This window comes from Girardinichthys multiradiatus, chromosome 17, assembly GCF_021462225.1.
Source record: "Girardinichthys multiradiatus isolate DD_20200921_A chromosome 17, DD_fGirMul_XY1, whole genome shotgun sequence".
Classification (NCBI taxonomy): domain Eukaryota; kingdom Metazoa; phylum Chordata; class Actinopteri; order Cyprinodontiformes; family Goodeidae; genus Girardinichthys; species Girardinichthys multiradiatus.
The window spans coordinates 18082044-18095741 of record NC_061809.1 but is presented as its reverse complement, the minus strand read 5'-3'; the positions used below and the strand labels follow the sequence as shown (position 1 = coordinate 18095741).

Genomic DNA, 13698 nt, shown 5'->3' with positions numbered 1-13698 from the left:
GAAATACTCAACTTATGACTCTTCTATTGCATTCATAAATAATTATGAATAAAATTAATAAATGATTACTACTTGAATTCTAGGATATTTTCTAGTCCATGACATTTAGCCGTGACATTTCTGGGGTCTGCTATGATTTTGTTGCCTTTTCAAATTATTTGTTGATCTTTGTTTATGTAGTTGGTCAACTGTTGTTTTATCATTTATTTGTTCATGTATCTGCAGGCTTTTTCATGATTGCCCTTTGCGAGACATTGCCATTTATTCTCTTCCTGTTTTTGCATGAAACAGATTGCCCTAAAAATCACAAGCTGTTTTTTTTTGTGTAATTACCCCACTTCTCAGCCACTCATCTCATGATACTGCTTAACTTAAAAAACGGGTTTCCAAGTAAGATATTTTTTATAAAATTTTTTTTTGTAAGAAGGTAAGCTGTTTCCAAAAGAAATTGGCAGCTGTTTCATTTCCTAATAATTTCTCCCATATAGACACTCCCCCTTCTATCAGACTAATCATAGGACATGATTACTTTGTTGAGGCCTATTTATTTGTCTTTTTTTTTACTCCCATCTTTAGTTATAGCTCAGATGTTGCCAAAGTAAAATAGTTCCTGTCAAATCTATTATGCATTTACTGATTTTTGTGCCCAAGATTGGCCTTGAAGGCATTGAAGTGCTTCATATGAAATAAGTTATTTAAAATTGTCTTTGAGCTCAAAGTGTTGGTTGTGTTTGGTCTGTATGGGAGTAAAGTATGTTTCACTGTCCACAGTCTTAGATGCCATCTTTTCTTTTCTGTTTGACTTAAGAGATGACAGAGCTACACAACTTAATCGACAAATTAAATATCCTCCTTTTTGGGCAAATTCCTCCTCTTTTCAGACGAATTTGCTCTTTGATGTTGTACAGTGTAATTTTTTTTTTACTCCCCTTGAATGCCAATTCAAACACTTTAATGTTTGCCTTCTGCTTTGGTACAGTTAACTACAAAAACATTGTATACTTTCGTAAAGTGATGTCTTAATGTCACATTGAAATGTTCTTGTTTTAACAAAGTCTGGCATCTATATACAGGTATATGTGAAAAATTAGGACCACCTATAAGAGCCTCTGTCTTATTTAACTTTCAGACAGGTGGATATTTAATGTAAATTTGAACTTTACTGAAACATTCAAGTTATACCTTATAAACAGTGCAATGTCTAGTGAAGATTACATTGGGACACCCTCACATTTATTCCCGCAAAAATAATACAAAGGTGTATTGCATCAGGAGTCATGATCTGTGGGTGTTTTTAAGTTTTCTTCATGCCTTTGTTTTCTTATTTCCATGTTATTCGTTTGTTAGAGGTTGCCTTATCAGTTCGTCCCTTTGTGCTTAGTTTATAGGTTATTCTAATGCTTTATATTGTTTATTATTTTCTGTGAGATTTCTTCCCTGTTTTCCTCCCTGTCTGGCACTGCTATTAATTGCTTTCTCCCTTAGCTTCCTGTTTTAATTCTCATCAGCTGTTGCTCATTCTCACCTGATTGCATTCACCTGCTTTCTATGCCTTTCTCCTCACTTCTCCCCATGTACAGGTCCTTCTAAAAAAATTAGCATATTGTGATAAAGTTCATTATTTTCTATAATGTAATGATGAAAATTTAACATTCATATATTTTAGATTCATTGCACACTAACTGAAATATTTCAGGTCTTTTATTGTCTTAATGTGGATGATTTTGGCATACAGCTCATGAAAACCCAAAATTCCTATCTCACAAAATTAGCATATTTCATCCGACCAATAAAAGAAAAGTGTTTTTAATACAAAAAACGTCAACCTTCAAATAATCGTGTACAGTTATGCACTCAATACTTGGTCGGGAATCCTTTTGCAGAAATGACTGCTTCAATGCGGCGTGGCATGGAGGCAATCAGCCTGTGGCACTGCTGAGGTCTTATGGAGGCCCAGGATGCTTCAATAGCGGCCTTTAGCTCATCCAGAGTGTTGGGTCTTGAGTCTCTTAACGTTCTCTTCACAATATCCCACAGATTCTCTACGGGGTTCAGGTCAGGGGAGTTGGCAGGCCAATTGAGCACAGTGATACCATGGTCAGTAAACCATTTACCAGTGGTTTTGGCACTGTGAGCAAGTGCCAGGTCGTGCTGAAAAATGAAATCTTCATCTCCATAAAGCTTTTCAGCAGATGGAAGCATGAAGTGCTCCAAAATCTCCTGATAGCTAGCTGCATTGACCCTGCCCTTGATAAAACACAGTGGACCAACACCAGCAGCTGACACGACACCCCAGACCATCACTGACTGTGGGTACTTGACACTGGACTTCTGGCATTTTGGCATTTCCTTCTCCCCAGTCTTCCTCCAGACTCTGGCACCTTGATTTCCGAATGACATGCAGAATTTGCTTTCATCCGAAAAAAGTACTTTGGAACACTGAGCAACAGTCCAGTGCTGCTTCTCTGTAGCCCAGGACTGGGGAATGCGGCACCTGTAGCCCATTTCCTGCACACGCCTGTGCACGGTGGCTCTGGATGTTTCTACTCCAGACTCAGTCCACTGCTTCCGCAGGTCCCCCAAGGTCTGGAATCGGCCCTTCTCCACAATCTTCCTCAGGGTCCGGTCACCTCTTCTCGTTGTGCAGCGTTTTCTGCCACACGTTTTCCTTCCCACAGACTTCCCGCTGAGGTGCCTTGATACAGCACTCTGGGAACAGCCTATTCGTTCAGAAATTTCTTTCTGTGTCTTACCCTCTTGCTTGAAGGTGTCAATAGTGGCCTTCTGGACAGCAGTCAGGTCGGCAGTCTTACCCATGATTGGGGTTTTGAGTGATGAACCAGGCTGGGAGTTTTAAAGGCCTCAGGAATCTTTTGCAGGTGTTTAGAGTTAACTCGTTGATTCAGATGATTAGGTTCATAGCTCGTTTAGAGACCCTTTTAATGATATGCTAATTTTGTGAGATAGGAATTTTGGGTTTTCATGAGCTGTATGCCAAAATCATCCGTATTAAGACCATAAAATACCTGAAATATTTCAGTTAGTGTGCAATGAATCTAAAATATATGAATGTTAAATTTTCATCATGACATTATGGAAAATAATGAACTTTATCACAATATGCTAATTTTTTGAGAAGGACCTGTATACCAGCTATCTGGTTGTTGTCATTGATTATCTTGATTCCATGCCCATCTCATTGCCCATGCTGTGTTCTGTTGTAACTGCTGTAAGTTATCAGTTCTGGTATTAAATATTTCTACTCACCATGCAGCTTCCATGCTCCTGTCCACATGTTGGTCCTACAAAACACCCCCACTTCCTGACATCAGGTGCATATGATGGTAACATCCTTACTAAACATTTTGAAGGAGGTTTAAGCTGTAGACATTTAGTTGGTCTGCCCTTGACGGCTAAAGTGAGAGTAAACACCTTGGTAAGTTTGAAAGGGCTACTTGAGCCCTTCAGAAAGACAATTGTAGAAGCTTATGAGAGATCTCAAAGTAATTTAAAATCAACAATTTCACAGTATGAAAAATCTACAAGTGACCTAAAACATACCAGTAAATCCACCAAGGACTAACTGAAAACTAAGAAATGGAATGTCTAGAGTAAAACCAATGATTGATTTCTTTGAGAATGCTGTGGGGTGACTTGAAAACAGGCTGTACATGGAAAAAACACCAAAACCCTTAACCTCTAACCCTATCTGACAGCTGAAAGTAAGGAGTGGGGGAAATATTTTTCAGACTGATGAAAGGGACTGGTAGCCTACAAGAAAGGTCTCCCAGAAGTAATTTCAGATGGAGGGGGTCACACTAGCTATTTGGGGTGGAGTGGTCCTAATGTTCTCTCCAACAATTAAATGGATTTTTGTTAAATTTGTAAATAAGTAAGATACATTTGTTTTTTAGATGCACTTAAGCTACTTTTCTACATGACTATGTATACATTACAATGAAACATATATTGACCCGCAATTCATAAGCCATGGACAACACAATACTCTTTGTAGTCAGACATCACCTACAGATTATTCTAGAGCAAAACTGCATCAAAAAACAGACACTAAACATATAGTAAGAACAGACCTACATCACAATCTGTAGGTTTTTGAGTTTTGATTTTCTTGTGTGTGCTTTTTGAAAATTTCCTTGCTGTTATTAGGTTCTTGGGTTTTCTATACATCAGTATTAGTATTAGGTGTTTGAGTTTCTTTTTTGATCTCTAAGAAACTTCTTCAGTTACTTGTTTATTTCTTAGTTTATTATTGTATTCCTGTACATTTAGATTTCTGTTCTGTTTAGATTCCTTCCAGTGTCTCTGTGTTCCTCTCTATCTGCTCCTGCCCATTTTCTCTCCTCCCTCAGCTCTCTCTCCCTTCATTGGCCTTAGTTGTTGCTCATTCTCAACTGATTACTCTCACCTGCTCATCTACATTACAAAAATTAAAGCTTTGAAATATTTTACTCAATGTCTAATAAATCTATATAATTAGAGTTCGCTTCTTCAAATGAGTAACAAAAAATATAGAACTTTTTCACAATATTCACTTTATATAAGATGTGCCTGTAGGTTCAATTTCAATTCAATTTTCAACAAAAAAATTAGTGACTTTGGTTGGAAGTTAAAGTTAAGGCAGAGGTTAAGCGCTGGTAAGGTTCATGTATGAAACGCATAATTACAGGTAGCACGGAATGTATGAATGATTTTGTCCCCAATCTATCTTTTTTACTTAATTCACAGGGTCCAAGCCTTAATTAAGGGGGTTAACTCCCCTTTTCCCACATAATTCAAGCCATGATGCTAATCATGGTTCATAACAGCTGGCTGAAAATGGGTGATTCTGTGTTATTATCCATATGTATGTTGTATAATTTTTATATCTCCATTAGCTAGAAGTGACACCAGCGTCATAGAACCCATACACGTATGTGGGTTTTGCATCCCATTTCCTATATTTTCTGGGTTAGTTTGTGGTATTTCACTGTTCTAAAAACAAACAAAAACTGTAATTTTAGTAATGCAAAATAGTTACTCTTCAGTCAATTTGCATTTGCTTTTCCCCATTATTGTTCCTTCTTTTTATCTCAAGTAGTGCATCTGTATATATAAAGAATGCAGAAAAGGCAATGAAAAAGTCGGGCAGTAATGGCACATAAAATTAAAGATCAACTATGCTTTAGAATATCCATCGCTCTGTATGTCTGTGTGTGCACTCATGTCTGATGTATAAATCCTCAGAACCAGAGCAAGCTTTAATTAATGGAGTTTGATGATTAGCAGGCAAAGGCAAACAGCAGTTAAATGAGCACCCCCCCCCCCCTCCCTCTCTCCATCAGTGAGGATAATTGCGTTTCAGCAACAAATTTATGTGGCAGACATGCTGCCTTTGCAGGGGCATCACTGATGAGGTGTTTTTAGAGCGTTAATGCTTTACAACTGCCAAACTTGCATTTCTCAAGGGAATCTGCATGAAGCTTTTGTCTTGTTTTTTTTCCTAATAGTGTTTTGTTTAGTTTGTAGCTGTAAGCTGAGTGTAAATGCAGTTGTGTTTATGCACAAGAGAATTGTTGAATAAAGAGGATTACCAAGCTCTTTCTCTCACTTCATCATTATGCCTCACACTTTTTTCCCTTTTAGTCTTCTTTTAACTCCTCAATCTCACTTGCTCTTACTACATTCCTCATTCCTCAAAAGCTCAGATTTGCTGGACCGTTGCTCTTCCCAGTGTGAAATTAATATTCTTGTTTTTAGAGGTACCTTATAGGCTTGGTGTGTCATAAGTCTTCAAGTGGCAGCAGCTTCCCTAAGGTTCTCTGTTTAAATGTTCTTCTCTCTAGATTAAACCATGTTTATGTGTAAAAATGGCCTAGTCAAGTCCAGACCTACATCTCATTGAGAATATGTGGCAAGATTGAGGTTCACAGGAAATCTCCATCCAATCTGATTTAGTTATTTTTCAAAGAAGAATCATTAATAACTCAGATTGTAGATGTCCAAAGCTGGTAGAGACATATCCCAAAATACTTGCAGTTGCAATTGTTAGGTGGGTGGTTGGGGGACCTAATACAATACACACCATACTTTTGTGTTACTTGTTTGAAAAAAAGGAAAAAAAAAACATGTATGATTTTCCTTAAAAAAATTTAAGTTGGTAGTTGTTAGGTGACAATGAGTTCCACAGTTATTACTAGTTTATCTAGATGATGTATGTATGTTTTACTTAAACTATTCACATATCTTTAGCAGATTTAGCCTCCCAATCTGTGTCTTATATGAAGACTTATTAACCCATGTTCCTTGCAGAGTTATTTCATATTTCACTCTGCTTTGGTCTCCTTTCCTTCTCACCTTGCAACCTCATTCCTTTATTTCAGCTATGCTAATGATGCCTCTTTGAACACACATCTGAACATGTGTCACCTTTCTCTGAATCAGTTTCTATACCTCTCATCATCACCATTGGTCCTGTTATGTGCTGTGAGCCTGTTCTGCTTTGCTCTTGCTCTTGGTCTGCCTTCATGGAGAAATAAAGGAAAGTGTCAGTTCTGTTGAGAAGTTGCGTTTTCCACCGCCATGCCTGATGAATGTTTGTATTTGAACCTAAGATGAAATCTGTGTCTAGATAATGTCGGAGATCATTCCCAGTCATTGGTGTGAACGTTCATGGAGTATATTATAATAATAATACCAATAGTAATACAAATAATTTCCTGAAGTTAAGATTTGAAAATGCTTTTATTCTTTTTAAATGAAGCTAGAAAGCTTTCATGTACCTTTTGATTAATGATGATTTAAATATTCTATCAATATTCATGCATACAGCTCAAACTTATATGCAAATGCAGTCATTTGGGATTTAATGAAAGTTGATGGTTACATCTCATTTGGCTAGTATACCCCTTATATTGACCGCTGGATACATTGATTACATGCAGGTCTATGCTTTACAAGAAAGCTTTTTGCAGTGCGGATTTACAGTAGTTGTATTTTTAATGTGAAGGTTGTGCAAATGACCTTAGGTCTAAAGGGAAGCTTAATTTTGCAACTGCTAGCATTTCCAACCTAATTGTTCCTCTTTGTCCCATAAACCTCCCTCTTTGTGTGTGGATATGTGAGTGTAGGTCATTTAAAGAACGAGAGATGATCCTTTTCACTTTGCTCGCAGTGTCAGCAGGTATGCTGCCCTATTGGGAGAGAAGAGAGAAATCGCCAAAGCATGCAGATTGTTATTCCAAGGGGAGAATCAATTAGGGGCATTGAGGCTGGAGTAGAAAGGTAAATAGAGATGGAGAGGGGCAGGGGCCCATGCAGATTACTTCCTTTAAGAAAATGTATTACTCCTCCTTGGTGCTTTATCTCAATCTCATTTCGTTTTAAGTTATTTTTTCTAGCCCATTTCTTCTCCAAATATAGTTTTGCTCTTGGGTCTCAGATACATGGGATGTCCACCTGTTTAAAACATTAATTTGCTCTGTTTTAATCTGTGCCAGATAAAATTAGAGCAAGGACCACTTTATTTGAAAGTAATTTGTTGGTGATATTTGGAGTTCATGTGCTGGTTTTCACTTTTTTTCTCTTCCTCCCTGTAGGTGCATAATGTCCTCCATCTCAGAACGGTCTTGATCTTGCAACAGTACCGGACTGTGCCTCTGTCCCTCTCCTCACCTGTCCAACCATCAGCACAGCCATGACATCCCAGATAAGAATACGGACCTATTTTTTCTTATGCTGCTTTCTGTTTAGTTTGGTGCTTCCATCGGCATCACAGACAGTGGTGCAAGCCCCACAGGCCCAAAGTGCTGGATCCCAAGTAATCACAGCTTTGCTCCAAGAGGATGGGTATGCCTCATTTTATGTTGAGAACCCAGAGTGGACATTTAACCATCTAGCTGTGGACTATCGCAATGGCAATGTTTATTTGGGAGCAGTCAATCGCATATACAAACTTTCTCCAAGTTTGGAGGTCCAGGTGTCCCATGAGACCGGTCCAGATGAAGACAACCGCAAGTGCTACCCACCACGTATTGTTCAGCCTTGCAGTGAGCCACTGACACTCACCAACAATGTAAACAAGATGCTTTTGATGGACTATAGGGAGAACCGGTTGCTAGCTTGTGGCAGCCTATACCAGGGCATCTGCAAACTCCTCCGTCTAGATGACCTCTTCAAACTGGGAGAGCCCTTCCACAAGAAAGAGCACTACCTCTCTGGTGTAAACGAGAGTGGCTCTGTGTTTGGTGTCATTGTTTCTTATGGTAACGCCTCTCCAGATATGTTGTTTGTAGCCACAGCAGTTGATGGAAAGCCAGAATACTTCCCTACCATCTCTAGCCGAAAACTGGCCAGAAATTCAGAGGAGGATGGCATGTTTGCATACGTCTTCCATGACGAGTTTGTGGCCTCCATGATCAAAATCCCCTCAGATACATTCACTGTCATCCCTGACTTTGACATATATTACATTTATGGCTTTGCCAGTGGGAACTTTGTCTATTTCCTAACTTTGCAGCCTGAAATGGGAGGTGGACCAACCACAGGGTCCTCTTCTGCTGGTCGGGAACAGGTATACACATCCAAGATAGTTCGCCTCTGCAAGGCAGACACTGCGTTTAACTCATATGTCGAGGTCCCTATTGGGTGTATCAGTGGCAACGTGGAGTACAGATTACTCGAAGCAGCCTACTTATCGAAAGCTGGTTCCATCCTTGCACCTTCACTGGACGTGGCCCCAGATGACGATGTGCTTTTTGCCATCTTCTCAAAAGGTCAAAAGAGGCGTCCACGGCAGGCCTCCCAGGACTCTGCTCTGTGTGTTTTCTCACTTCGAAAGATCAATGAGAAAATCAAGGAAAGGTTGCAGTCCTGCTACAAGGGAGAGGGCACACTGGATCTGGCCTGGCTAAAAGTCAAAGATATTCGTTGCAGCAGTGCGGTGAGTACACTACAAAATGTGAATATGAGTTTTTTGTTTCCAGTAACTTAATGATATGATGGAATTGCAAAACCAATTTAGATGTTTTAAGAACAAAATGTACTTGAGATGAAATTTGCATTAGAGAATCGCAAGGTTGCATTGGAGGTTTTTGATTTTTTTTTTCTTCTGGTCCAGAACCAGACCCAGCATGTTATGTGCATTTTTAAAGACACACTTAATTGGGCAATCAATTTTAAGAAAAACAATTCACATATTTCTTTTTATTCTAATAATATGCAGTGTCTCTGGGGTACATTAGTTGTGATTCTCACCAATGTTTCTCTAACGAGCTCTGCAGCCCTAGGGGAGTTACCAACACAATGTTCTTCAGTGGGTTCATAATCCCTCCAGTCACAATGAGATGTTAACCATCCACTGCCTGTTTGAATCTGCTCACCCTTTAAACAGTGCAGCTGAATACTAAGCCAAATTACCATAATTTTATTCTCCATAACAGCATTATAAATTCAGTGGTTCAGTTCATTTGATTTCTCTCTTGCGCACATAACAAATAAGGTTAAATTGGGTGTTGGATGTTTGGGCTACCTTCCCAGGCAACCGCAGCTGTTTCCTGAACTTTTGTTAAACTGTTAGAATAAAAAAAAATTATTTTAATCAAAAGGATCCTCAACATTTAACTGTGTAAGATAATTGTAATGCTACAAATACTAATACCCAGGAAGTGATGACTCTGCTTTAGTCATATTTCTGGGACATAAATTCAATTCTGCCGAGAACATTTTATCCTGACCTCAGTCATGTCCTACACTGAGATATTATGATGTTGACCCCACTTGTGTGTGGTTCTCAAATAACTGTGTTAATCTATTAATCTATCTCTGGCACAGCACACGTGTCAGGGTCTGGAGCTTGAGGGCCTGATAAATCATGCCTGGGGTTTAGCTGTCGGCAGGGAGACTAAGAGTGAGGGAGCACAAAGGGGTTACCGCTGAGGAATGATGCCATTCTGCATTGCACTAACACCAGGGCATAAATTAGACCATGCTGAATAAGTGACACTGGACTTAGGCAATAGATGAGTACTAACACACACATGCACAAACATACCTATGCACTTGCAGATTTGGCTGCTGAAAACACAGACATAGTTAGAGAATGGATCAAAAGGTCCCAATACAGAAAAAATTGTAACTACCGTACCTTTTTGGTAACCTATTAAATACAGTAAGTATGATTGTTTGTAGTGCTTACACACTGACAACATGCTCTGTGTTTGTATAGGGTTAAATAGCGAAACCTAATCTCTGATTTGTCTGTAGGTATGGTTCTGTTTGTAGTGTCTCATCTTTAAGTGTTATGAATGGTTGGTTGTCACTTTTAGATTAATTTCTTTGCTACTTTAAATGATGCATGACCAGGAACACTGTCAAATCTGAAACATGCTTAGAACTAATTATTCAGAATGTGTACTGAAACACCCACAAACACACACATTGTACACTCTTTGTCACTTTAATATGTAATGATGCTTTGAGAATAGAGAATGGCAGACTTGTGTTTTGGTTCATGCACTCAGAAGACACTCTAATTTAGGACCCACATAACCACATAAATATCAACTAATGTGCAAACAGTTCTTACTAGGGATGTTTTTTTGCAGTCTATAAAAGTATGGAATTTGATTTCAGAATTTTCCCGGCATTGAAAAGTATAGGAGAAGAAAATAGGGGTATAGTAACATGTTTGTATTATAAGTTATAATAAGTGTATTCTTTATCCCATTATCTAAATGCTTTGTACTTCTTTGTGTCCTTAAGTTCTTCCTAGTGTGGTTCCTTTCTTCCATCCTCAGATTGTTCCTTCAACCCTTGTCCTTTTTCCCTCCCTCATGTCTTCTCCGTTGCCTGTTTTTTGTGCGCTTATTGCCCTTCCTCCTTGTGACCTATCTTCATTCTTTTCTTCTGCTTCTCAATCTGTGTCCTACAACAATTCTTTCTGTCCTCCATCCCTTCTTTCTTCCTTGATTCTTTGTTTCGTCCTTCCTTATGTCCCATCTCCCATACTTTCTCACAATATTCTGCATCCCTTTTTGTCTGATTTGTGTCCTTTCTTTGTCTGGTTTTTCTTAGTTCCCTATTTAGAGCATGCCCTCTGCAGAAACATAATGTGAACTTTATTGTTTTATATTTTTTTATGTAAATGACGGAGAACTTTGGAAAAGTGAATCTGGAACATATTTAAGTTTCAAATAAGAATGTTAGGAGAGCATAAAAATAAAACTCTGCATTTTGTCAACATTATATGGTCTACATTAGTATTTGTATTGTGACACCAAACTCCATCACCAATGATGTTCATCACATTGCAGTGTCAATTTTTCTTGATTTAGACATATATAGTGTTCAGCTCGAGTTTCTTCAAGATAGTCTTCATTTGCTCTTCCAACAGGAGGGTAGCTCTTGTCAGTAAGCTGCAATAATGTTCTTAAAACACGTAATCTAAAATGACCATAGATTTCTAGTTTTCTAAATATAAATCTGACCCAACACATACAGATACAGTACTATGCGCAAATGTTAGCCTGTTTACTTTCTGTTTTGATTGGACTTGTTAATAATTTGGCTCATGATACATTTTAATAGGGTTCAAATTAATTTTGTTTAGACAAAACTTAAGGAACACATTCTGCTGCTTAAATGTAGAGCTTTGTTTATGGGTTTCAGCTGTTTTCTGTGGACCTCTCCTGTGACAGTGGATATCTGAGCACAGAGCAGGTCACATGAAACAGAGAAGGAAGCTGCAGCTGTCTCTATCTTTCAAAATTAATATTACTTGTTTCTTACAATCACAGATTGTAAGAAACAATCAAGATTGGTTTGATCAACAAAACAATATCCATGACCAGCCCACTGGAGGTGCAGCTGACAGAATCACAGAGCAGGCCAGTAGTTATTAGGGTTAAGTTTCATCATACACTCAGATACCAATCATTAAAAAAAAGCCTTGATTAGGACCCTCAGCCGGTACTTGGGATAAAATTGTACAACCCTACCACTTACACCAGGTGAGCTTCACGAAGCTGAGGTTGGCTTCTGCTTGCAGCTTTCAATTCGAGAAACAGTTAACGGCCAATTCCACCTCATTTTTCATTACCTTGAGCATCTTTAATTTGCTCCAACTCAAAACTACAGTACATAGACTTTTTAAACCAGGACTAGATTGTTCTACACTAATAGAATGTTTAAAACCTAGTTTGGGATTTGTGAAGGCTTTATTTGATTTGTTAAAGTTCCATAAAAGGCTATATTAGTGCGTTTGTTGCATCTGAACCACCTGAAAACTGGTCTAGCCCCACAACTACGGTACTTGGACACTTCAAACCTAAGTACTGTACTGTACTAAGCACCAAGTCTAAGTACTGTAGTTTTGGAGCTGGACCAGTTCTCATGTGGTCCAGATACCAAAAAAAGTACTAATATTGCCCTTTTCTAAGGTTTCACAAATCAAAACGGGTGGAATTGCCCTTTAACCATTTCTCGAGTCGGAAGATGCAATTGGAAGCCAATTTGAGCTCCATGTGAGCTTCATATTTTTTCATGAAAAAAGATCATTTTTATAGTTTAATTCAGTGACAGATTAATCATCTGACTATGTGTGTATTGAAAATAGATATCTAAAGGTCCAATGATGCATGTCATTTGTGTTCAAAGTCGGCAGTGTGCAGTTTGGAAAAATTAAACCAAATACTGCCTGAAGCTCGAATTCCAGAATAGAAAATCACAGGTCATGACCAGAGTTTACTTCGAGTTTCCTGCCGTACATAGAAAACGTAGTCGCAAGTTAAAGAAATAAACTTTTTATCGGCAGTTCTGGCAGTTTTTTATCTCGTTAAACCAGCGGCACACATGGCGCGGCGCTGATGGTGTAGGGGTTAAGCGCGCGACCATATACGGAGGCTACAGTCCTCGAAGCGGCCGTCCTGGGTTCGAGTCCTGGATCTGGCGACATTTGCCAAATGTCTCCCCCTCTCTCTACCCCTCTTTCCTGTGTGCCTACTGTCAAAAAATTTAAAATAAAGGCCACCAGTGCTGAAAAACATATCTAAAACAAAAAAACAGTGGCACACATAATATGGCACATAAGGGCATTTTCTTTAGAGCTTATTGACATATAGAATAGCGAAAAAATGCAATTGACTTGTATTGTTGATAGTAGATACACCTGTAACTGAGCACTTTAAGAAAATCCTGTGATTTTCCAAAATGAAGCTTATATGCATTCAACTATGTTTTCATTTCATTCCTAGATCCAAATTTGAACATTCCACTCAATTGCAATGCAGCATAATTTATGGATGTAAAAATGGTGGAATTTGTTTAAATTTTAACTTGTTTGGTAATAAAAGCAATGTTTCTTTTTTCTACACTGATTAACATGGCTAGCTCATTTATGTTGTTGTGATTTCTTGGTTAGGAATTTTCTTAAAAGTTGTGTTTGTGAGGTGCAGACCTTAGCAGGCAGTGTTTGTTTACTATAGGTTGCTATCATCTAGGGGTGGGCGATATGGCCAGTAAACACAACTACTGGTTTAACAAAAACAAACACTTTTTGCCTTTTGTCAACAGCATAGGATTTTAAAAGCATCTACTATGAATAAAATGGCGTTTTCGCATCTTTTACAGTGTAGACAAAGTGGAAAAAATACAGACAGCTGTTATAATTTTTTAATGATGGGCTGTATGTCAGTGTTGGGTGTA

General features: G+C 38.4%; 1 protein-coding gene across 2 annotated transcripts in view; it reads left to right on the top strand.

Annotated features, from left to right (window-relative positions):
• plxna4 (plexin A4) overlaps positions 1-13698 on the top strand; it is a 333778-nt gene that overhangs the window by 22267 nt on the left and 297813 nt on the right. For both annotated transcript variants that reach the window (XM_047389857.1, XM_047389856.1), the window contains exon 2: positions 7596-8938. In XM_047389857.1, coding sequence (XP_047245813.1) covers positions 7694-8938 — 1245 coding nt within the window. In that variant the 5' untranslated portion in view covers positions 7596-7693. The remainder of the gene's footprint in view (positions 1-7595; positions 8939-13698) is intronic.